The sequence below is a fragment of the Podarcis erhardii genome (genome assembly GCF_964252035.2).
Source record: "Podarcis erhardii genome assembly, chromosome: 10".
NCBI classification, from domain to species: domain Eukaryota; kingdom Metazoa; phylum Chordata; class Lepidosauria; order Squamata; family Lacertidae; genus Podarcis; species Podarcis erhardii.
The window spans coordinates 36,384,104-36,408,379 of NC_138500.1; the positions used below are offsets into that span (position 1 = coordinate 36,384,104).

The 24,276-nt window shown below is 40.1% G+C and overlaps 1 protein-coding gene across 2 annotated transcripts in view; it reads right to left on the minus strand.

The window, feature by feature from the left end:
• The window catches only part of CFAP54 (cilia and flagella associated protein 54), a 109,403-nt gene that overhangs the window by 53,177 nt on the left and 31,950 nt on the right, over window positions 1-24,276 (minus strand). For both annotated transcript variants that reach the window (XM_081878172.1, XM_081878171.1), the window contains exons 21-32: window positions 22,524-22,694; window positions 20,410-20,502; window positions 14,062-14,247; window positions 12,044-12,180; window positions 11,277-11,424; window positions 10,216-10,371; window positions 9,005-9,127; window positions 7,248-7,382; window positions 6,446-6,545; window positions 3,923-4,006; window positions 2,764-2,890; window positions 1,734-1,797 (exon numbers count right to left, since the gene is read on the minus strand). In XM_081878172.1, the coding sequence (XP_081734298.1) occupies window positions 1,734-1,797; window positions 2,764-2,890; window positions 3,923-4,006; window positions 6,446-6,545; window positions 7,248-7,382; window positions 9,005-9,127; window positions 10,216-10,371; window positions 11,277-11,424; window positions 12,044-12,180; window positions 14,062-14,247; window positions 20,410-20,502; window positions 22,524-22,694 (1,524 nt within the window). The remainder of the gene's footprint in view (window positions 1-1,733; window positions 1,798-2,763; window positions 2,891-3,922; window positions 4,007-6,445; window positions 6,546-7,247; window positions 7,383-9,004; window positions 9,128-10,215; window positions 10,372-11,276; window positions 11,425-12,043; window positions 12,181-14,061; window positions 14,248-20,409; window positions 20,503-22,523; window positions 22,695-24,276) is intronic.

The window sequence follows — 24,276 nt, forward strand, 5'->3', positions numbered from 1 at the left end:
TGGGGAAAAAGACAGAATATTATTATTATTAATAATAATAACAACAATAAACAACAACATACCGTAATAGCTCTTGAAAGGTGAGTGGTGCACTGTACTTCCAAAATGGAATTGGATACCCAGCAGCACCCTTTCGTGAAAGCAAACAAACCTCATCTTGTCTTGGTAGCCAACCAAAATTTGTTCTCCAGTGGGAGAAGACAGGTTCTTTTGACATTACAGTAAGCTCAATACCCAGTACAATTGGAGGAATGGGAGAGGGCAGTCCCTGCATACCGCCATAGCTGTATTTGTGGTTAGTTTCAGTTTATTTCAGTACTACAGTCGTACCTCGAGTTAAGTACTTAATTCATTCTGGAGGTCCGTTCTTAACCTGAAACTGTTCTTAACCTGAAGCACCACTTTAGCTAATGGGGCCTCCCACTGCCGCCGCACCGCCGGAGCACGATTTCTGTTCTCATCCTGAAGCAAAGTTCTTAACCCAAGATACTATTTCTGGGTTAGTGGAGTCTGTAACCTGAAGCGTCTGTAACCCGAGGTACCACTGTATATGTATATTACAGTGGTGTTCTTAACCTGAAGCACCACTTTAGCTAATGGGGCCTCCTGCTGCTGCCACGCCGCCGAAGCACGATTTCTGTTCTCATCCTGAAGCAAAGTTCTTAACCCAAGGTACTATTTCTGGGTTAGCGGAGTCTGTAACCTGAAGTGTATGTAACCTGAAGCATATGTAACCCAAGGTAACACTGTATTATGTTGTTGCCATACCTGGAAATAAGCTATCTTTCTGATGTTCCATGCAAGTTTAAATAGGGCTGACAACATATTAAGATTCTGAATGTATGAAAAGCCTTGCAGCATATTCATTGAACTATTACTATCTTGTTATAACGTGATTATTATTTAAGACAAATTCAATACAATTTGATTATTTGGAAGGCTCATTTTAAAAGTACAGTGGTACCTCGGGTTACAGACGCTTCAGGTTACAGACTCTGCTAAACCAGAAATGGTACCTCAGGTTAAGAACTTCGCTTCAGGATGAGAACAGAAATTGCGCGGCAGCGGCGCAGGGGCAGTGGGAGGCCCCATTAGCTAAAGTTGTGTCTCAGGTTATGAACAGTTTCAGGTTAAGAACAGACCTCAGGAACGAATTAAGTTCTTAACCTGAGGTACCTCTGTACAGGTTTAAGAGATATATAGATTGTTCTCACTAATATATCATCAACGCTGAAAAACCTTTGGCAAGTTAGAGCTTTGGTTTACATATTTTATTAAGAAACACAAAAAATGGATGGATGGACGTTATATTGCCAGTTATGTTCTATTATGTAAAAAAGAAACATTCATTTTCCACACAATTTATTAACTTACTTTCCCAAGTAACAACCTACATATAAATTAAGTCAATTATGACATGAAAACCATTATCCCTATTCTCGTATACCACTCAGCTATTAAGGAGAATCCTTGGAGTTTCTACTACAGTGCCATAGTTTACACTAATTTAATATCAGCTCCTGAACAGCAATGTTGACATTTTAAAGAACATAACAATATTTTGGAATCATATATGTATGTTTCAGGGCATGTCCAAAATATATGAACACTATATTTACATATATAAACATCTATGTTTTCCTCTAGACATAAGCTATTATTAATGCATTTTATTATTATTATTAATGCATCATATCAGATAAGTCTAAGTGAGTTAATATTATACAACTTACTGTTGCACGACCTTTTTTTCCTTTTTTAGCAACTCGCTTGATACCTAGAAAGAATCTGTTCCGTCTGTGAACAAGGAAATTAAAGTTACTGTGAGGAGACACAACCAGCAGTATGTACATGCTCTGTCCTCAATGGAGGGGTTCTGCAGGAGAAGAGAGAGGGAGGCTCAACACATGACTGACTTTCAAGGTAAAAGGCCAATGGACACTGTAGCATACCAGACTTAGGAGCCAACCTTGAAGAGGGAACTGAGGACAAGGTAAGTGGAAGGGCGTTAACTCCATAAACAGAGGACAGAATTCTGATGAGCTTCTGTAACTAGAAAGGAACAGACAAGCTATAACAATTGCTGAGTGTGGGTGCCCTATGATGAAAAGAGTCCTGAGCTTTTTCCTGGAGTTCTGAAGGACTTGCCAGAATCCTTGAGTGAATGGTGGAGGTGTTTGGGAGCTCTGAAGGTATGGTAATATCAAACAAAACTCATACTGAAGGAAAGGCAGTGAGTAATTTCACAATTATTATATGCAAGGGTGTTTCGGTGGAGCTCTTCAACCTGGGAAGGTAGCCCGTCTAGGAGAAGGAAAACTCTGACCCTAAATTTCTGCTGCCTTGCGGGATATCTTTGGCAGAAGAAAGGGCTAAAGAGTAAACCCTACCCAAATCTGGAGGGGAGTCCCTAAGACAGTTGGATGGCACCTTGTAGACCTTCTTCTGGCAATTCCTGCAGCCAAGCTAGTGCCAAACTTCTTGCTCTGCTTTCCTTTGGATCAAATCCTCAGGGTCAAGAGGGGGGTCTTGTCATCTGGGCAACCCAGGACCTCCATCCACACTGCCCAGGCTTACACTCTGCGGAGATCACTTCAGTGCTGCTAATGCAGCAGTTTGACTCCACCCCTGGAGGCACGCTCCATTATTTCTCAAGACGTACAGACATCAATAACAAAGCCCACATGACCTGCTGGATGTTTTCAGTGAAAAGCTCAGAGATGAAATAATTTCAGTTATTTGCTCTTAAATTTGTGCACCTACTTTTTAAGGTAGTCTAGTACATCATCAGTCCATTCTAGTATTCGTGAAAATCTCTCTTCAGTTATGGCTTTGTACACAAGCTTAACAAAATATTCAAGGAAGCGAGGACTCTTCTTGAATTTCATCACTGCGTATTTATAAGATAATCATAGTTAATATCTTCCATTTAGCATTGCTTCAGCTTTTTATTAGAGGATTCCACAAACATACTCATTAGAAAGTTGTACAAAAATAGAATTAACCCTTCTAACTCCTAGTTTATGACACTCCCTCTCAAAAGGATAAGAGGAGTTGGACAGAATGCAAGACCGATGCAAGAGCAAGAGCAATGCAAGAGCAATGAGTTTAGTTGAGGACAAACTCAATTGATCTTTTCCAAGACTTAATGCCTTTCTTAGGTTGATAATCTTGCCTCTTATATTGTCACTATGCTGTCAAGACTCACAGCCCCACATGTCAATATCAACCACTGGCTTCACTGGTGGGTGAATGTGAGGGTCCTCTGGGGAATGGCTAAATAAAGCTCTCAGATTGCAATATTCCATAGCTTTGCTACCATATGAAGTACAGCCCTTGCTTCTTCAGAGTGGTAATGGTTCCTTGGGATCAGACTAGGCCAAGGAATTTGATGGCTCTTGCGTTTAGCCCTCTAACCTGGATAGTACACAGCACTGGAGCACAGTGCTGATTGAGGTAAACCATGACTGCCTCTCTAAGCTCCTGGACCAGGAGAGAAGGCACTGGGGGGGGGGATTTTCTTCAAATTACAGATTGTGTGCCAAGAACATGACTATTGGAGCAAGCGTGCCATATTGTTGGGCTGGCAGCTACGCAAGGGCCTGGGGCCCTGTGTAATTCCTCCCCCCCCCCCCCCGGTTAGTTCATTGGATAAGAACTAACAAAATGGAATAAAATTATTTTGATACTTGAAGGTAAATCAGCAAAATGGATTGACATGAATTCCACAGTCAGCCACCCTAAAGTAAGTATCTGAGGACAGCCCTTTCTCTGTTCTGGGGTTTTCCTCAGAGGAGGCAGGGAAGGGAGTGGAGAGGGAGAAGCTCTACTTGCACAAAATGGATGACTTTGTTGATATTTTTCAAGATACCAGTTAGAATACTAAATGAAAAACAAAACAGTATGCTTTTAAAATGGTTACCTTCCTTATGAGCATTCTTCGTTTGCCAATTTGAAACAACAGGATACAAGAGCAAAACATCTTCATCTCCTGTCAGATCCAGTCCTAGATGGAAACAATCCAACAATGGCATAAAAAATACATAAAGGTTATATACGCTGAGCACAATCTACTCAACGTTAAGCACTTTCAGAGCTACTGTTTTCAATGGTAGAAACCCCACTGAAATCCAACAAACTTAACAGACTAGATTTGGAGCTAAATTATGCACATTGTTATTATTTATTAAATTTCTATTACCACCCTTCATCTGAGGATCACAGGGTGTTTTACAATATAAAAACACAGAAATACATAACATAGTAACAAACAAAAACAATATCCCACACACACATACATATATAGACATACAGTTTAAAAGGTCATAGACTGTTTAATTAGCCAAAGGCCTGGGTAATACTCAGACATCTCTTCCATTGTCCTGTAGCAGTAGTACCCAACCTGGGTGACCTAGATGCTTCTGAACTGCATCAGCCTAAGCTATCAAGGTCAATGCTGATGGGAGATCCAACACCTTTTCAAGGGCACCACAATGGATAGTAGGGATTTAGGGAGTGTGCCACATCCACAAGAATCATAGAATCATAGAATCATAGAGTTGGAAGAGACCACAAGGGCCATCGAGTCCAACCCCCTGCCAAGCAGGAAACACCATCAGAGTACTCCTGACATATGGTCGTCAAGCCTCTGCTTAAAGACCTCCAAAGAAGGATTGACATGAATTCCACAAGTTTTCACATTTTCACTCACCATGGGCAAGGATGCAATCAGCCTCTGGGAAGCATGATGAGAACCACAAAGATGGAAATGCCAGCAGCTGTGTGACATTCCCCACGGCAGAAAGTATGCGGAAGAACACTGGGGATTGTCTGGCAGCTGTGAGTCTCCCAGAGTGCTTCAGCCATAAAGTAAGTGCCAAATAACTTTCTGCTCCAGGGAAAGGGAAACAACATTTCCTTGGCTGTTGCTTGATAAAGCTGCAACTACTACCTTGGATCCCGAATGCCCTGGAATTTGGACGTTTTGGCTCCCAAACACCGCAAACCCAGAAGTGATTGTTCCAGTTTATGAATGTTCTTTTGGAACCCCAATGTACAATGAGGCTTCCGCAGCTTCTGATTGGCTGGTACTATCCCAATAAACTGGGACTTGACACCTACCTGTACAGATCACTAATGCTGCAATCCTATGCACTTTTAACTGTATGACCAACTCCAGAATAAACACAGATAGCTTCTGGTTATTATGGCCTTTCAAAACTAAAGCCCTCAGATAAAAATATACTATTCCAAAACAGGGGTTGTGAAGGATGCAGAAGCCATTCTCCAAATTACCACAACCTTGTGGGTCAGCTAGAATGGAGCAGATGTAATGCTCTCTAGTCTCAATGCCACCTCCGACTCAGAAGAAAATTTAGAGGGAGAGGATACATCCCTCAGTGAACCATTATCCCCCATTCCAGGATCTTTGAGGCCAGAGGATAAGGCTTAGCCTGACTCCTGAGACTCATAAGCCACCTCCACTGCCCCTAAGCAACAGGAGTCAGCAAATGTAAATCTGGCAATAGCCCTTTTAGAAACACAAACAGATCCTCAGAGGGGCTTAATTAACAGCAGGGCCTGACAAGCCAGCTCTCAGAAACTTCAACAAGCTAGAGAGAGGCAGCTCTTACTGGATGAGTTCTTACCAGCAGTCGCCACAGCAGACTTTCCCTCTGTGTTTCTGCATACTGTGTTGCAAGCCTGCACAGCCTATCAGATGTGACTCTACTCTATCTGAGTTGACTGTGCTCTTTTGGACGTGACCCCATCCTTCCAGGAAGGGTGTCCTCACTCTCCACCAGCCTTCCCTGGGAGCCATGAGCCCAGGTATGATAGGACAGCAGACTCCTAACAACTTTTCTCAAGTTAGCACTTTGACTGTAGGGAAACTGCGTTATCAGGAGTACACAAACTGCAAATGCCATGATGTGTATTTTTATAAAGTTTCTGTATGGTATTTATGAATCATCTCTTCATTAAAAGAAGAGTGCCAGTGGCAACATGAAAATAAAAATGCAAAAAAAAATATACATATATCACTTCGACAGGCTGAACACCTTTTCTGCTGAAATACAAACATATAGGAAATACCTAAGCTGTTTTGCAGCAACTTTGAGTTTTGAGAGCCTTTTCAAATGTCATGACTAGTATGTTTTTGAAGAAATCAGTTACCATAATGCAGCTGAAAATGTATTCTGATAAAAACAGAATAAAGGATTATAAAAAACAATTATGTCTGCTGAGTGACAGATTTATATTTAAAGGGCATAACCAACAGTGGATTAATACAGAAATTAGATTAATATTGGTTTTACATTATCTCTCTTTCATATTCAAAAAAGGAAACAAAAAAAACCCCACAGTCAATATTTAAGACATGCAATATAAAAGGCTTAGTAGAGATTGCATAAGATTAAAAAATTATACGCATTTAAAAATCTACCTGGTTTTGTCAGTTTGAGCATGTTGGTTTCCAGAGCTTCTAAGTTCTCATTTACTTTTTCAGCCATAGCTATTTGGCCCTTTGTCCTTCTGGAAGGAGTCTATAACAATCAGTTAATAAATTATTATTTTCCCTTTATATTGTACTCGACTAAGCTGAAGCACCACCACAACTGTAAATACAGGATTAATTGTAAAATAAACAAATAGCTAATATTTCTCACTCTTTTTTTTTTTTTTTTTTTTTAAAGAGATGACATTTCATTTGCATCCGATTTACAAACACAAGCCTGTGGTTCATCCATACAAGAGTGGCTGTTTTAGTGGAGCATTGCTGCACTACTGACCTCCTGACAATGGTGTTGCTCCTGTTTATCCAGACAGTGGAGGGCAGCAGCCAGGTTGAGCCGCACTGCGGCACTATCCTGGTACCATCATGTAAAAAAACACAAAAGCCCCAGAAGGTTGCCAAATTCTAATTTAAGCTATAGCTAGTCTTCAAACCACTGAGTTTTGTTAATTTGGACCTAAAGAGTTTGTAACCAATCAAGCTGAACAACCTCCACCAATGGTAAGCCTTTGATAAATCTTTCTGGTTTTCCTGTTTGCTTCAACTGCAGAAATGTGACGGTCAAACACATGGCATGTCATAATACATAGCTACTGGGCTGTGTTCGTATTGGTGGGTTTCAACCCACCAATTAATCTCTTCGAACAAAATAACTCAGTTAATCCCTTCCCAATGAAGCCATTGATCAGATACTAATATCCAAAACGAGGAAATGAAAAGTATGGACAGTTACCTCTTCTTCTATTATTTCATCCCCTGTTTCTGCAGTTACAGCCGACTGAGATGTTCCCTGTGAACAATCCAGCAACCTTTTCCCATAGTTAACAACAACTATTGCTAATTCATATTCTTTCCATGAGCGCAGCACCTAATGAATATACATATATATTTATTTCCATGTGATAAAGGTAAAGGTATGATAGCCACAAGTTAAACAAGAGAATCCTGTAAAAACAGAATACTATAACATCTTAAAAACTAATGCTTGGATCCAAAGAAGCTTGTTGGTGGGTGCAAAGTGCTTCTGTATGCACATTACATGGGGATCAGGGCAGGGAAAGTATCATTAGAGAACTACCATTTCATAGGGGGTATAGGTAAGGAACAATAAAAGCCCCCTTGCATGAATAAAAGCAACCTCACACTCCCCTGAATCCAAGCTCATGAAATATATTACAGCACAATTTTTGTAGGTTATAGCCTATGTTATCATCAGCATCTGGTGTGTGTGTGTGTGTGTGTGTGTATGTACTTCTTTGCATGCCTCATCCACATGAGGTCTGGAAGGTGGCAACACAAGAACGGGCCTTCTCCATAGTGGCTCCCTTTTTGTGGAATGCTCTCCCCAGGGAGGTTTGTCTGGCGCCTTCATTATATATATTTTAGGTAGCAGGCAAAAATGTTCCTCTTCAACCAGGCCTTTGGTTGATTAATATTCTACAGCCTTTTAAATGAGTCTGTGGGAAGGGGGATTATTGTTTTGCTGTTTTGTTTTACTTATTTTCATGTTTTTAACCTGTATTTTATTATGGGAAAGTGGTATATAAATCTAAATAAATATACATAAATACATACATACATACATACATACATACATACATACATACATACATTTTTTTAGATGAAGAGAAAGTGGAGACAAAATGGCAGTTGGAACAGGGAAGCCATGGGGAAGACGGGAGTCTGAGAGGAAAAAATATGGGGTAGGGAAAAACGAGACTTCTGACTACACAAAACTGAGGGAGACAAAAAGGTCTTAAACTAGAAATGAATAAGATAGAGGAAATAGTTAGGGAAAGATGTTTAAATGCCTGCGGAGATGGAGCTGTAATGGTGAATGAGCCTTTCATCTAAGGTAGCAAAGCAAATTGCGTGATGGGAATTCTGCTTCTCTAAACGTTGCTTTTCCTGCCTTCGGCCACATGGTGGCACCAAACCCTCATTGATGCCTTCCAAAAATTGAACCACAATTTTTGTTACAGATAGGTAGCCGTGTTGGTCTGCCATAGTCATAGTGTGCATGCACACTTCTTCAGATACACTGAAGAAGATACACTGAGTGTATCTGAAGAAGTGTGCATGCACACGAAAGCTCATACCAAGAACTAACTTAGTTGGTCTTTAAGGTGCTACTGGAAGGAATTTTTTGTTTTCACAATTTTTGTGTGTGCAAGAAACCCCAAAATTGTTTACAGTAAATTCAGTCCATCATGTTGATTAAGGGCCTTGTTGACAACTTTGTTGATCGAGGACAGTGAAGGATTCTGCTTCTATTAAAAATGCCTTGTTCATTCTAGCACAATTAATCCTTCTCTAGTGCATTCCTATTAAGTTTAAGGAGATATCCAAATCTTGCAGAAGCATCTAAGAATCTAGAGAGAGTTGTCAAGCACTGACATTGGCCTGGTTCACAAATAACACTAGCAAATGTTTGTGTTAGCCAGGGTTTCGTTAATAAACCAAATAATAAATTCTAGATGCGACAAATACCTTTACTGTGAAATAACAAGAGCAAGCAATCATGTGCTGGAGGCTTTCGTAGCATGCGGTTGATCTTTTTTGAAAAGTAGACAACGGCATCTCTTGAAGAACAGTAAGATACTTAATGATAATCTGAAAATACAGGGATGGCCATTTAACAACACAGTAGTAGAATACTGCATGACTGATGAGTCAAAATGAACCCCCCAGCGATGCTGAGTTGGCCCTGTGCCAGTTTTGATGCCTCTTATAATGTTCCCACAAAGGTGTGCATCATCATGAATCCCCACGAGGGCCAGCGATGGACTCAGTCGGAACAGAACCTGGCATGGTGTTGCGCCGCCTCCACAACACATACACACCCAGGGCCTGTCCCAGCCCTGTGTATGGTGCATTGCAAAGGCTGCAGCATGCTTTCTCTGTTGCCGCCATTGCTTTTACACTAACACCACTCACCAGCTTCCACTGGGCTCCTAGACACTTCAGCAGAGGATGAGTGGTGGCATTTTTAAATGAAAGCTAAGTTCAGCTCCCATCCACGGTGGCCGCTTGCCATGTAAAGTCACCCAAAATCTAATGCCCTGACCCAAAGATCTGTGGAATCAATGCATTTCATACAATTATGGGAAAGGACATTGCATTTTGGGTAAGTTAAAATAGTGTCTGGCCACCACAGATGGGAACTGATCTTAGCTTCCATCCAAAAGCCACGCTTATCTGATTGAGGACTCACATTGGCCTGGTTCCTCCACCTTAGCTTAATTTTCATCTCTTGTTCAATTTTAAGACAAAAATCCCTGTTAGGAGTGATCTTTGCTCATCTTTCTTGATTCTTAACCATCTTGGCTTCTAATAATTTTTAATGTGGAAGCATTAACATTGCTAGCTACCAACCAGCTTCCCAAGAATTATGATGTCTATTTATTGCTATTTACCATTAAATTATTCTTATTCATTATTTTTCTTGGATCCTGTCCTTACTCTTCAGAGAGATCCCAGAACAGCTAACAATCACAATGAATCCAAAGCGGCAGTAAAGCCAGTTTTTAAAGCATGGATAACATCACTATCAGTGGCAAAATGGTAATAAATATCATCATTTAAAATATGTTCTGAAGGCCTGCAGGAACAAATAGGTTTTTAATCAATGCCTGAACAAAACTAATCTGGGTATGTTAAGATGAACATTATGCAGCCTAATATTTATAAAGTCCTTTTACCTGAATGACTGGTTTTGAAGGAATCCTGTGATAGATCAGGGGAGCTAAAAGACCATAACAATGAACAACTGACTGTAGTGCATAATTTACATCATTTAACCAGTTGCTGAGTTCAAGTGCCACTAGCATTCGCCCACATTCAGCTATTCTAGCAACCTGGGAGAAAAAAATATTTTCATTTATATATTTACGTCACAGATCACGTGCAAAATAAAAGGACTTTTTTTTTTTTCAAATATCAGAAGTACAGCAAATAGTACAGAATCTCTAATTTTCAGGAATTTCTGATGAGCTATAACTATAAATGTGGTATTCTTCATAAAATCCAGAAAAGGGTAATTTTTTTGTCATATGGTAATTGTTTAGAGACAATTTTTATCACATCTGCAAATGAAAGCAAAGTTAGTAGTGCACCCAAACTGTAATATGGAAAATTTTAATAATATGTCTACCATCTATTTGGGGGAAATACAGTGCTACTAGTTTAGATTCTGACCCTGCTGCTATTATTTAAAGCAATGGTAGATAATATAACTCTAGAAACCACAATATTGCTTTAGTTGCTAGTACACTGGTCTTATGAGAAGAAGCATACAGTTCAGTAGCTTTCTTATGCGTAATTCACCAAGAAGCCTCGCATTTCACACCCTTCCATCCATTCCCTACTGCTCTGCCTCATATAATGGCCATGAGCTAGCAGGGCAAACCATTACCAAAATATCAATTTCTTACAGGTCAAATAACAAGAACAGACTTAAGAAATGATTTGGTAGAACATCACAAATCGGAAGCAGAGCTGGAACACAAGGAATGCCAGGCCTAGAATACAAGGGCTGGACAGAAGTGCGGAGGCAAGTAATTGACTGAGACGCGTAAAGAAGCAGCTTTTGCTACAACAAAAGTCCTATTATTTTAAAAGGCAACTATTAATGTGAAAGCAGACACGTGTGAAAATTCAGCTCAACCCTAAATTTGCATAGGGAAGCGAGTGTTAAAACTTGAAACAGAAAAAGAACGAAGTCAGTCTCAAGGACACCGCATGAATGTGACACCACACATACTTGTCTACTGTATCTTAGATCGTTGAAACAAACAGAATCACAGAAGAGATTTCCTTCAACCACTGTGATGTCATTGATGATAAAAATGCTCCTGATGAACAGGTATAGAAGGTTTGGAGACGCCCGAGATAGAGCTTCAGGAATTAATCTACAAAATACATAAAAAGCAAAGCACATAAAATATGTGAATTAACATGGCATAGCAATGAAGATGCTCTGGTCCATGGGGTCGGACACAACTAAACGACTAAACAACAACAACAGCAGCAGCAGCAGCAGCAGCAGCAATGAAGATAAATAAGAGATAAACTAGCTGTGATACTTTACAGTAAAAGGCTCCACTAGTTCTGGTAAACCATTTGTTGGCACCCAAGTATTCTCCAGCCCTGCTCCCTCCCACAGCCTATCATCACCTTGGGTGGATGCACCTGGTCCCAGCTCCCACTGGGTGCTAGCTAGCTAGCTGGGTCAAGGCAGGTAAAAGGGGAGCCATGAGTAGTGGGTCACCACCATTCAGTAGGCTAACTCCAGCAGGGGAACCATGCGGGGTACATGGGGGCAAGAGTGTGAACTCCTGGGATGTGTTTGGGGTAGGCAGCCTCAAACGTGAAGGCAGTTGCAGGGGTGTGTATCAAGCACATCCTCTATATCCTATCACCTTCTAGCAGCAAGAATCAGGAAGATGAATAAACAGCTTATAGACAGCTTCTCTATTTTAAAAAATATATAGGCCCATTAATAATCTAAAAACAAGTTTTGCTGATTACCTGTTCTGAGGTACAATCAGAGTGCTGCTTACAGAAATAACTGTGACATCAGGAATAAGAGGTTCGAAGACAAAATAGTCCCAGAGTGGTAGAAATGCCTTCTTAGATAATGCATAGTTTTCAAGCTGAAAAGCAGACTAAGGGGAAATAATAAAATGAGCAAAGGCTATGAGCAGTAACACACACTTTCCCCCCTTTCTTCTCCTCTCATTTTTGTTTTAGTTTGCTTCTTTGTTGTTAAAGTTGCATTTTTTGTATTGATATAAACTAAAAACCAAAGCTCAATAAAATATTTATATAACAGAACATTTTTTTCATATACCTCTCCTATGAATATTTGAAGTAACATTGATGAGTACTAAAGCTGTTAAATTTATTAGTAAAAGCTATCATTAATTTTCAGGCTACATGTAAATGAAAGCAACATTCTTCAGAACAGAAGGTGGACTGCCAAAGTAGCATGAAACAGCAACAGGGAGAGCACACACCATTTTGCATGTCTTACTGATCCCTTAGTGAGTACATCACTGTATGGATGCTGCTGAAAGGAAGGACTGAGTGGACATGAGATTGTAAACAAGTTGATAATTTGTTTGGAAAAAACTTTTAACGATGTAAATGGGAGCGGGAGACGTGAGGGAGCCCAAAGAAGTGATGAAATTATGTCTGTGATAGAAGTAAGACTGTTTATTATTTGTGCATTTATATTTAAAAACTTTAATAAATATTTATTAAAAAAAAAAAATGAAAGGAAGGACTGGGCTTGTGGCAGAGTAAGGGAAGCCACAAATCCCAGAGGTGTGAGTCAAAGAACTCGAGCTGGGTTTGTAGTCTGTAGGAATCAGGGGTGGGAGCGGGGTGGATCGTACAATTGAATGTAGAAAATGAAAAGGAGGAGGATCAGAATAAGATGTGTTACAAGGGATGTAGAAGCTTGGTAGGTGGATCCTTTAAGATCTTTGTGTTTAGGAGACCTGAAGTTTTGATGAATACATTATTTCATGAACAGAAATACTGGCATATGGTCTAGAACAGGGGTCAGCAAACATGTGGCCCATGGCCTGGATGCGGCCCACAAAGACCATTTTACCGGCCCATGAGCCACCTCCGAACCAAGCCGCCCGCTTGGCGAGTCCCTGCGCACTGCACTAAGCCGGCGCAGTGCGGCGCAGGAACTCACCGAGCCGCGCCGGAAATTGCACCTGCGCACATGCAGATACCTATTTGTAGCAGCTTCAGAGAACAACATTTCCCTTGGAGGTCAGAAAGACTTCTCCCAAAATCTCTGGAGCCTTACTTCATCTGCTACCTGCTCCTCTTCTCCAAATAAAGCCATTTTTGTCCTTAGAAAAAAGGAAAGGGCCAGGGCAGCAATTGTACAAGGGCAGAATTGCATATGTAGCATTTCTGAATGTTCAGAGAACCACACCGAGTGTTTATGAGCAATCAATATTAAATTTCAAAGCCTGCAATTCATTTTGGAAATGAGCACAAACCCATCTTCAGTTTGGGCAGTCTATTTCTTGTTTACTCAAGTCATCTTGCCTTATCTCAGCTAAGTAGTACAAATCTAATGTGTGATCTTAGCTGGTGACTGGCAGTGAATGTCGTGTTCACAGGGGCATTGTCAATAAACATCCCCCATTTCCTTTTTTTGTACAAAAGAGCACTTAGTCAAGAACAACTTGTGTGGACAAGAAAAGCAAACCTCAACAGACCCCAATATAAGCTTTAAGAAACTTAACTTTCACATGTCCATAGCTATCACCACTATTGAGTAGGAAATTATTGAGAACAGAGAATAGGGAGATTGTGTCTGCAGGATTTCTTAATTTTCTTTTAATGCCCCAAGGGAAGAATTTTGTTTTGCATGCTATTACGTATCAATAGTTACTGTTTTTATTCCCAAAATAGCAAGGAGAGAGATGAGATTATAGGAATATTCTAAAGGAAAAGGAAAAGGATGGTTTAAAAAACCACAACCAAATATGAATTGCTTCATTAATAAAATTTCCTACCTGAATCAGGTATGCTCGGACAGCAGCAGCAGAAAGAGGAGGGTATGCAAGAATTGGCTTAGTTGTTTCTCCAATGCTATCACTGATAAGATTTCCATCTGAGTCATATGCTGCAACTGCAAATATGTAACTCTGGTTGGGCTCTAAGTCTTCTACTTCCAAGATGCAAGTTTCATCAAATGGTACCTTAAAATAAAGAATAACTTCATTGGGGTCAAAAAAGAAATAGCACTAGGGTAATGGACAGCAGTATAAACAACGATAGCAGCAACTTTGGTACCATACAGTTTGGCACGGTTATGGGAGGTGGGCTTTAAAAGCTTGCCATAAATCCCCTAAAAAGATGTGTGCGATTTACACATTGTAACCAAAGAACTTTGCTATTACCAGGACTAAAAATGCCACTAAAACCTGGATGATTTCTAAGTGACAGCTCCCCTTCATTTGCTTTTCTACGGGATATTTGCCAACTTCCTCACTGTGTCATGAACTGGCAGGATGACGGGGAGGAGGAAGAGGATCCCAGTGAGGGGTGTAGCCAGGACCAGGACACACCGAGGCAAGCAAGGGATGGGGAAGGAAGAACTCATGGGGTGATGGAGGATGGTGAGGGGATGGTGGTCAATGCACATTAACCAGAGCAGCAGGACCCATCACCAGAGCCAGAGCGGCCCCTGACTCCATGAACACAGTGGGCTCTGAGGCATAGGGAGAGCAGGAGGGGCGCTCTAGGAGGCTGAGGCAGGCAAGGGCAGACGGCCAAGCTCCCTAGCTGGCCAAGTGCGGCTCACTAGCTCTGGAAGTGTGTGATTCCTCAGCTGGAGAAGGCAGAATATGTGAGGGCCACGTGCCTCTTCAAGGCCAGATGCTGCAATCAGCATGCAGTAAAGGGAAGCAGAACGGAGGTGAAGTGTCTGTTCAACTGCCCATGTTGATGGACCTTGGCTTGGATGCTCCTGGGCCTCTATGGGGCTGTGCTTCAGGTTTGACTCTGGACTGCATTCTGATCACTGGACTTCAGACTTGGCTGCTTGGATTGACCCTGGACTGCATTTCCTGACCTTTGGACTTTGGACCAGGTAGGCCAGGGGTTCAGAAAACATTGCTATTCTCAGGTCTTTTACACCACAACAGAAATCAGAAAAAGTTCACCTATCAGGCATATCATGCTTTAAACTTCAAAGAACGAAGTTCAAAGCATGAAAAGCAGATGCCTGTTATATACAGTGGTACCTCGGGTTAAGTACCTAATTCGTTCCGGAGGTCCGTACTTAACCTGAAACTGTTCTTAACCTGAAGCACCACTTTAGCTAATGGGGCCTCCTGCTGCTGCCATGCCGCCGGAGCACGATTTCTGTTCTCATCCTAAAGCAAAGTTCTTAACCTGAAGCACTATTTCTGGGTTAGCGGAGTCTGAAACCTGAAGCATATGTAACCTGAAGCGTATGTAACCCGAGGTACCACTGTATGCCTGTTCTTCTGATCAGTAGGTGAACCATTAAAATTCTATTAGAGAGTAAGAAATAAAAAGGTGCAAAAGATCCCGACAGAAAAGAAAGGCAGACTGAACGCCCCGATTGAGACTGAAGAAATAATAGAAGCTATAAAAGATTTTTAAAAAGGAAAGGCTCCAGGACCAGATGGATTTACATCTAGTTATTACAAAGAATTGAGGCATACCCTGACGGTACCATTGAAAGAAGTTATGAACAATATTCTGAAGGAAAAGGATATTCCGGAAACTTGGAAAGAAGCCTTTATTACATTTATTCCCAAGCAAGATTCCGATTTAACACTAGTTAAGAATTATAGGCCGATTTCATTGTTGAATACTGATTATAAAGTTTTTACGGGAATATTAGCAAAAAGATTGAAAAAGGTATTGCAAGAATTTTTTCAAGAAGATCAAGCAGGTTTCCTTCCTGGCAGACAGATGAAAGATAATGTGAGAAATATAATTAATACTTTGGAATATTTGACTGCTAGGAATGAGAAACAAGCTATATTGATGTTTGTAGATGCGGAAAAGGCCTTTGAAAATATATCTTGGGAATTTATGTTAAAGAATTTAGAATATATGGAGGTAGGAAAAGATTTTTATAATGGAATAAGAGCGATTTATACAGAACAGAGAGCAAAACTGATTGTGAATAACGTAATTACGGAAGAAGTGAAGATATTGAAAGGTACAAGACAGGGATGCCCTCTTTCTCCACTATTATTTATAATGGTCCTGGAAGTCCTTCTGAGTTCAATTAGACAAAATGAACTAATAAAAGGGGTGACAGTAGGTCAGAATGAATATAAAGTTAAAGCCTTTGCTGATGATCTGGTAATAACGATAGAAGATCCATTAAAAAGTTTAAATGAAGTGTTGGAGGAGACTGATCAATTTGGTAAGGTGGCTGGGTTTATATTAAATAAGAAAAAAAACTAAAGCAATTGTAAAAAATGTGGACCATAATGTAATAGAAATAATGCAACAAGAAACAGGAATTGAAGTGGCAAAGAAGGTAAAATACTTGGGAATATGGTTGACTTCAAAAAATATTGACTTATTCCAAAATAATTATACACCGGTGTGGAATAGAATTAAAAAAGGCCTGGAGGTATGGGGAAGGATGAAACTCTATTTTTGGGGCAGAATTTCAACGATTAAGATGAGTGTACTTCCAAAGATGTTATTCTTATTTCAAATGATTCCTATAATCAAAGGGACTATGATCTTTAAAGAGTGGCAGAAAGTAATTTCAAGATATATCTGGCAGGGTAAAAAGCCAAGAATACAATTTAAGTTATTAACAGATGTGAAGGAAAGAGGAGGCTTTGCCCTGCCAGACTTGAAATTATATTATGAAGCATTCTGTCTCTGTTGGTTGAAGGCATGGATAAAATTAAAAAATAACGAATTGTTAGATCTAGAAGGATTTGATAACAGATTTGGATGGCACTCGTATTTATGGTTGGAGAAGAAGAAAAGTCATAAGGATTTTGAGAATCATATCTTCCGGAGATTTTTAATTGAAATATGGGATAGGTATAAAAATGTATTAGAACCTGGTCTAAGTCCCCCACTGGCTGTCTCCATTAGAGGTTATGAGTGTAAAGAAAATTAATATGAGAGAGAATTGGATTACATATGGAGAATTAATAATTAAAGAAGGAGGAAAATGGAAAATGAAGCCATATGAACAAGTAAAAGAATATGTGTTTGATTGGTTGCACTATTTTCAGGTAAATGAAATGTTTAAAAAAGATTTTAAAGAAAGTGGATATGCAGAAAGTGAATTGAAATTTCAAACAGAGATAATAAACAATGATTATAAAATACTGTCAAAAATGTATAAAATGTTGTTGGAATGGCATATGATGGATGAGGAAGTAAAGTCGGTTATGATACATTGGGCTAGAGATTTTGGATATAATATACAAATGGATGATTGGCAGAAAGTATGGAATGAAAATATAAAATTCGCAGCATGTACTGCGTTAAAGGAGAATATGATGAAAATGGTATATAGATGGTATATTACACCGGTTAAGTTAGCAAAAATGTTTAAAACATGTAATAAGTGTTGGAAATGTAAAGAAAAAGAAGGATCATTTTACAATATGTGGTGGGAGTGTAATAAAGTGAAGGGTTTCTGGGAAATGATATATAATGAGTTGAAGAAGATGTTGAAATATACATTTGTAAAGAAACCAGAAGCCTTTCTGTTAGGAATAACAGGAAGAGGGATAAATAGAAGTGATCACAAACTCTTCCAATACGCAGTAACAGCAGCAAGAATCTTAATGGCCCAGGAACTACCGACTCTCAAAGAATGGAGGACGAAACTCATAGACTATGCAGAACTGGATAAACTAACTGGGAAGATAAGATATCAACGGGACCACAAGTTCATCGAGGACTGGGGAAAATTTGCAGAATATCTGAAAAGTATATGTGATGAACAAATAACGCTAGTGGGATTTAAAGAGGCTTTGTGAAGTGAGAGGAGTATTGTTAAACAGAAACAGGACAGTAAGGGTAATCTAAAAATGCAATATTAAATTTAGAAAATGTGTAAAAATGAGAAAATATGGATTATTGGCAGAGAAGCTGAGGGAAGTCCAAAAAGTTGAAATTTGTGAAAATTGTTTGATATGGCAAATTTGTATAATAGAAAATTCAATAAAAATTATTTTTAAAAAAAATTCTATTAGAGAGAAGAAAAATGTTCCTTAGGGTTTCCAGTGCCTATAAAGCACCGAGCATTCAGATTATGAACCACATCAGCAACCAGCACATTGTAACACCTACATGCTACCAATTTCCTGCCATTAATACTTAATACAATACAAACACCTTCAAATCAGGAACATTATGGCACTTTATTATTATTATTATTATTATTATTATTATTATTATTATTATTATTATTATTCTGCCCAGGGAGACCTAAAAATCCATCACTAATCATTACTTGCATCAGTGCTATTTGCCAATTCATCAATGAGCCCTATCAGGTTAACACTGATGGAAATACCTGTCTGTAGATCTATCATTGTGTTTAATCTGTAAATATGCTGGTACCTGACAGAACAATCCTAACGCCACAACTGGTCCTGCTGAATAGGGTTAGGATAAATTGGAGGTGCCATCTCTGCCAGGAGTAAAGCTCTGCCACAAGAGAGGCCTCCTCTGAAAGTGAAGGTGTTTGAGAAGCTACCACTAGCAGTGTTCCTATCAATGGTAGTAAGCGTAGGGCCTCAAAATAGGTGAGAGGCAGGAGTGGACCAGATCCAGACACAGATCCACTGGATTCAAATCCTAGTTTACCCTGACAGGAGCCTAATTTTAGCCCCCCATCTGGACTAAAAAAAAGTCCACCACCTTCCACCCTGGCTGCTGTAAGACAGTCCTGCTGCCCCCTTAGAATTATTTTTTCTTTGTTATAATTATACAGGGAGGGGGTAGTGCCTTATTTAAAGTCAATGTTACTGGCCTCTTTTTACAGTTTATGTTTAGTGTAGGAAGCAGATTTGGGAGAGACCCTGGCATGACGCATTTAGAGTAAAATCTGCCACACTAAGACACTTTCCTCTGTATCAGCCCATATTTAAGAGAATTCCCTAAAACAGTCCGTATGTGGTACTATACACCTGTGATACTAGCACATATTAAAAATATGAATTATCAAACTTGTTGGAGGGGTTTGTGGTGCTATAGGCACATGTTGACACATCGTGTAAGGTTTGTCACCATGCGGCTACTTTCTGGGCACAAATTATTAAGAAAATGAGAGCAATTATTGGCAGTTTACTGGTCCTAAACCTCAAATTGTGTCATCTTCATATTTTCTCAGGAATTAATGCTGACCACCCTTTAAAATCTTTGGTAATTTTCATTTTAGTTGCAATCAGACTAGTTGTACACAGAGGTGGAATGATGTTTCTGTTATTAATGTGAACTTGAAGGACACTTCTAGACCAATAGACTTTGCTGCCGCTTTGGGGACTTTCGTGATGCACATAAACAAACAACATATGAAGCCACTTATCCCAGGGAAGCATGACTTATTCGGCAGTATCTATGACATATGACCTTTGTCCAAACCTTGCTTCCTTCAACCTTCCTTGCTTAAGAAACAGAAATTCCTCCTCTTCATTTACCACCGTACGCCTCCCTCTCTGCATTGAACTTACCTTGGTTACCACAAAGCCATTCTGGTGACTGTTTCTGTCGTTCCCCCGCCCCAAGTATGTTTGGTGTATCATATTACAATTTATTCATTCTTGGCCTTTTCAAGTTTTAATAATAAAAGGTATTTTTTAAAAAAAAAAAAAAGGAATGAATTAGTCCTCATCTACGAAGCTGTAGTCAGTTTGTATTACTCAACCGACATAATTACTGATGCTTGCCACACCTCATGAAATATGCCAAATTCCATTTTCATTTCTCAGTAGATTAGAATACTAGCTGCTGATGCTACAAATACTCAAAAGCATACAGTGGTACCTTGAGTTAAGAACTTCATTTGTTCAGGAGGTCCGTTCTTAACCTGAAACTGTTCTTAACCTGAAGCACCACTTTAGCTAATGGGGCCTCCCGCTGCTGCCATGCCGCTGGAGCACGATTTCTGTTCTCATCCTGAAGCAAAGTTCTTAACCCAAGATAATATTTCTGGGTTAGCGGAGTCTGTAACCTGAAGCGTATGTAACCTGAAGTGTATGTAACCTGAGGTACCACTGTATGTTCTTCTTCCACTACGTTCAGCATTACCACTCTTGCCTGCACCAGCAATGCAGTTCAGAAGTAGTCAGGCAGACAAACTCACAGAGGACCACAATTATAGAAGACCTTACCACTTCTGCTGTGTTCTTAAGGCTGTAGTTATTTAACCGGACTTTTGGGTTACATCCTTCTGCTACACGTCCAAAAATACAGTACCATGCAATCTTTAAAAAGAAAATGAGAGTTGTAATATGTACATCAGTAGAACATCAAAGTAAAAATGTTTAGGATTGCTCTATAATACCTGGCAGTTAAACAGTATGTTGCTGGGGAAAAAATTTCCAAATCACTATGGGATTCTAATTATAGTGCTATTTAATTTTGCAATGTTCACAAAAAGAAATTTTCCCATTCCCTCCTTCCCCCTGCAGCTACCTGTGAATAATTACTTTAAATTAAGTTGGTTGTTAAATGTACATGTTAAATTTCTTAGGGGTGCTCCCTGACAGGTGTTTATTGTAGAATAAGTGTTCCTCGTGCACCCAAATTTTGAGTTTTCACATGACATCACTGACATCAAAACACTGACCTGATTTCCCACCACCACTCTGCATTTGCTCTTTCTTCGATTATTTCAATAAGATTTTAAAAATGAACTTGCTGCAAACCACCCATTTGTCAGATCTGAACAATATTAAACCCCTATCTGAAAGCACCCTAAATTGCATTTAATGTTAAAACAATAATATAGCCACTGTATTTTATTATATAATTTGTAGTTTATGAATGATTTAAAGTCCCCTTTTGACTGGCTAAAAGTGCCCTTCTGAGTTCATTCCCCACCAGTGAAAATCCCTTCTAAAAAGCACTGGATTATATTTGTTACCTCCCTAGGAAACAATTTCTGCAACATACGGGTGCTGATACAATATACTGTACACTTAAATACTGGCTTCTTCAAATACTGAAGTCATAGAAGCCCACAGAACTAAAATATGTGAGACATACAACATAGTGCTACTTGTAAAACAAAATATAGCAATTTCAATGAAATACTCGATCATTTTCGATTCAAACAGGTATGTTATAGTTCAAGTACTGAGCAGTATTGACTTTCTGTCTAAATATTTTATGTATTTTAATGGAACTCAGAATGTCAAACAATATAATCATGAATTAATTTTCTAAAATGTGGTTCTAGAGTGATGAATTGTCTGGTTTACTACCTACAATTTTAAAAACCTTTTTAAAAAACTTTATCAAAAAGGATAAATGTGACTATATTGTGCCACCTAGTGATGAATGCTCTATATTTGCATAAAGCATTGTGCAGAAACAACTGCACCTTAGCAGGATATACCCAGAGCACAATTTTATCTTTCTGTTGATACTTAAATACGTGCATAAAATACTTTACATTTAAGATTTGTCAGTGAACTATCTCATTGATGGATGCAAAATATAATTCTGTGTAAAAAGTATGTGTATCCCATTGACTATGGCAGTACAGTGGTACCTTGGGTTAAGTACTTAATTTGTTCCAGAGGTCCGTACTTAACCTGAAACTGTTCTTAACCTGAAGCACCACTTTAGATAATGGGGCCTCCTGCTGCTGCCGCGCCGCCGGAGCACAATTTCTGTTCTCATCCTGAAGCAAAGTTCTTAACCTGAAGCACTATTTCTGGGTTAGCGGAGCCTGCAACCTGAAGCGTATGTAATCTGAAGCGTATGTAACCCAAGGTACCACTGTATTCAAGTACTTCTGCTAGAAATGGAACTCCACCTTTGCCCCCACTTTCCTCTCCCTGCACTCCTCCTAAATCTGTTACGGAGTTTCCCCAAACCCTCCAGAGCAGGGGGGGGGGCACATGGTGAGAAAAGAGGGAGGGAGTTCTGTTGTGCAAATGAAATCCTTGTAGTACTAGAACTACTGTGATGGATACCATCCATGAGTCAGAGTCCAACATGGCATGAGCAGACTTTTACTTGCACAACGGGACTTCATGTTCTTTTCCCTCCTCCAGTCCCCAAATCACTCTGAAGCAACCATTCATGGTAGATTTTGATGGCAGATGGGGAACTGTAGGGAGGAGGAGAAGGTGAAGTCCCATTGCATGAGCAGATTCCATTCCACTTGCACATAGAGTTGGATACATTCAACCCTTGGCCATATTCATGGCACAACAAACTGGCCAAATGTTGTTTAGTGTATATTTGTGGGTGTGAGTATGCTAAGAGGTATTACCTTAACATCTGAAGCAAATGGTGCTGGTTTAAAAGCCATGGAATTGTGTGATCTGGACAGCAATATAGGAGGAGGTGGAACTTTGCTTTTCACGCTACTTGCAGGTTGCAAGAAAGCAGAACGTATTGCATTTTGTTCAGCTTCTGCTTTCTGTATTAGAGTAAGTGCTTCCTAAGATTTAAAAAGGCTCAAGAATGTTATTTGGCTTACATATACTGTATTTCAGATGCAAACAGAAAGAATAAATATAAAGAACAGCTGATTCATAGGGCAGAGAATAAGAACAGTCAGGAATACAACATTTTTAGTGTGTGCCTGGACACACGATTTATGTGACATTTATGCAAAGAGCGGACACATTCTGTACCCCACCCAGTGATCTATCACTGTTTCTGATTTGTTATTAAAGTTTGTTCCTTGTTTACCAAAATTTCATTACAGAAGTCTCTGCCACTGCCCCTCTTTCCAGACTTTGTCCTGCCCCTCCTCTTTTATCATCATTCCCCACCCTAGTTATGAATTTGTACTACTGGGTTGGTAGCGATAGCTTTGGAAGTACACATATATGAAAATGCATCAAGATCAAGGCTGAGACAGAATTGAAATGAAGAGCAGTGGCCTAAACAAACCCTTATACTTGGACCTAGGAAATCTAAGTGGTCTATCACAAATTCATTGGACAGTCTTCCGCTAGATACAACCCCTGATTTAGTTCACTATTTAAATAAATAATAATGAGCTATCAGAGTTGGGGTGAGAACTACCACTCCAGGGTGAGGGTCTGTTGGACCGATGACACTTTCATCCCTCAAGCAACAGGAGGAACAGTTTCCACTTGGGGGTGCCCAATAGAGAAGAACCATTCCAGTAGGAATGTTAAGATTCTCATAGGTTCCAAGTACAGTACATTAAAATCTTAACCAAACTCTTCACTAAAGTAATATCTCTATACATTTATATGTAAATAAATTTATTATCTGGAACTAAAGACATCATGATGTAATAGACCAGCGGCGTAGCGTGGGTTGTCAGCACCCGGGGCAAGGCAAGTAATTTGCGCCCCTAACCCCTAACCTGCCGCCGCTGCCAGCTTCTTCTTGCTGCTGCCTGGGCTGGTCGGGTGTAGTTCTCTCCCACGCTCAGCGCTGCACTGGGCGGCCGCTGCACTGTCCCTCCCCCAGATAGTCCCTCCCTCGCTCTCTCTCCGCTCCGCACCGCACCGCAATGCACGCCTGGCACCCTCCCCCTCCACAGTGGGCAGCGACCCGGCAGCTCGGATCGGATTCGCACAGCCAGCACTGCAGTGAGAGAGAGTGAGTGAGCCAGGTAGGGGCAGAGAGCTGCGAGTGCGAGCGCGCTCCCGCAAATGTTGCGCCTGGTGCGGCTGGCCCCCCCTGCACCCCCCACGCTACGCCACTGTAATAGACCTCCAACTGTTATTTGTCTTGTTGTTTATAAACCCAAAAGTGGATTCCAGGGAAGAAATGCCTGGCAGGAATGTGTCCTTGACCTGTGATAATGCTTACTGATTGCCTGATGGAAGGTGAGTTGGTGGGCTGGTAAGGTGAAATCTCTTATTTTTGTGTGGTTAGAATATAGCCTACTGTACATTCTTCTACCCATGTTCCTGGAAGGTTTCCCAAACCGGAATACAGCCCTCAGGCTGAAAGAGGTTAAATCTTTTGTTTCCCAGCCTAAATCTGTCGTTTCCCACTACCTGAATCATTGTTAATGCTTAAAAGAAATAGAATTA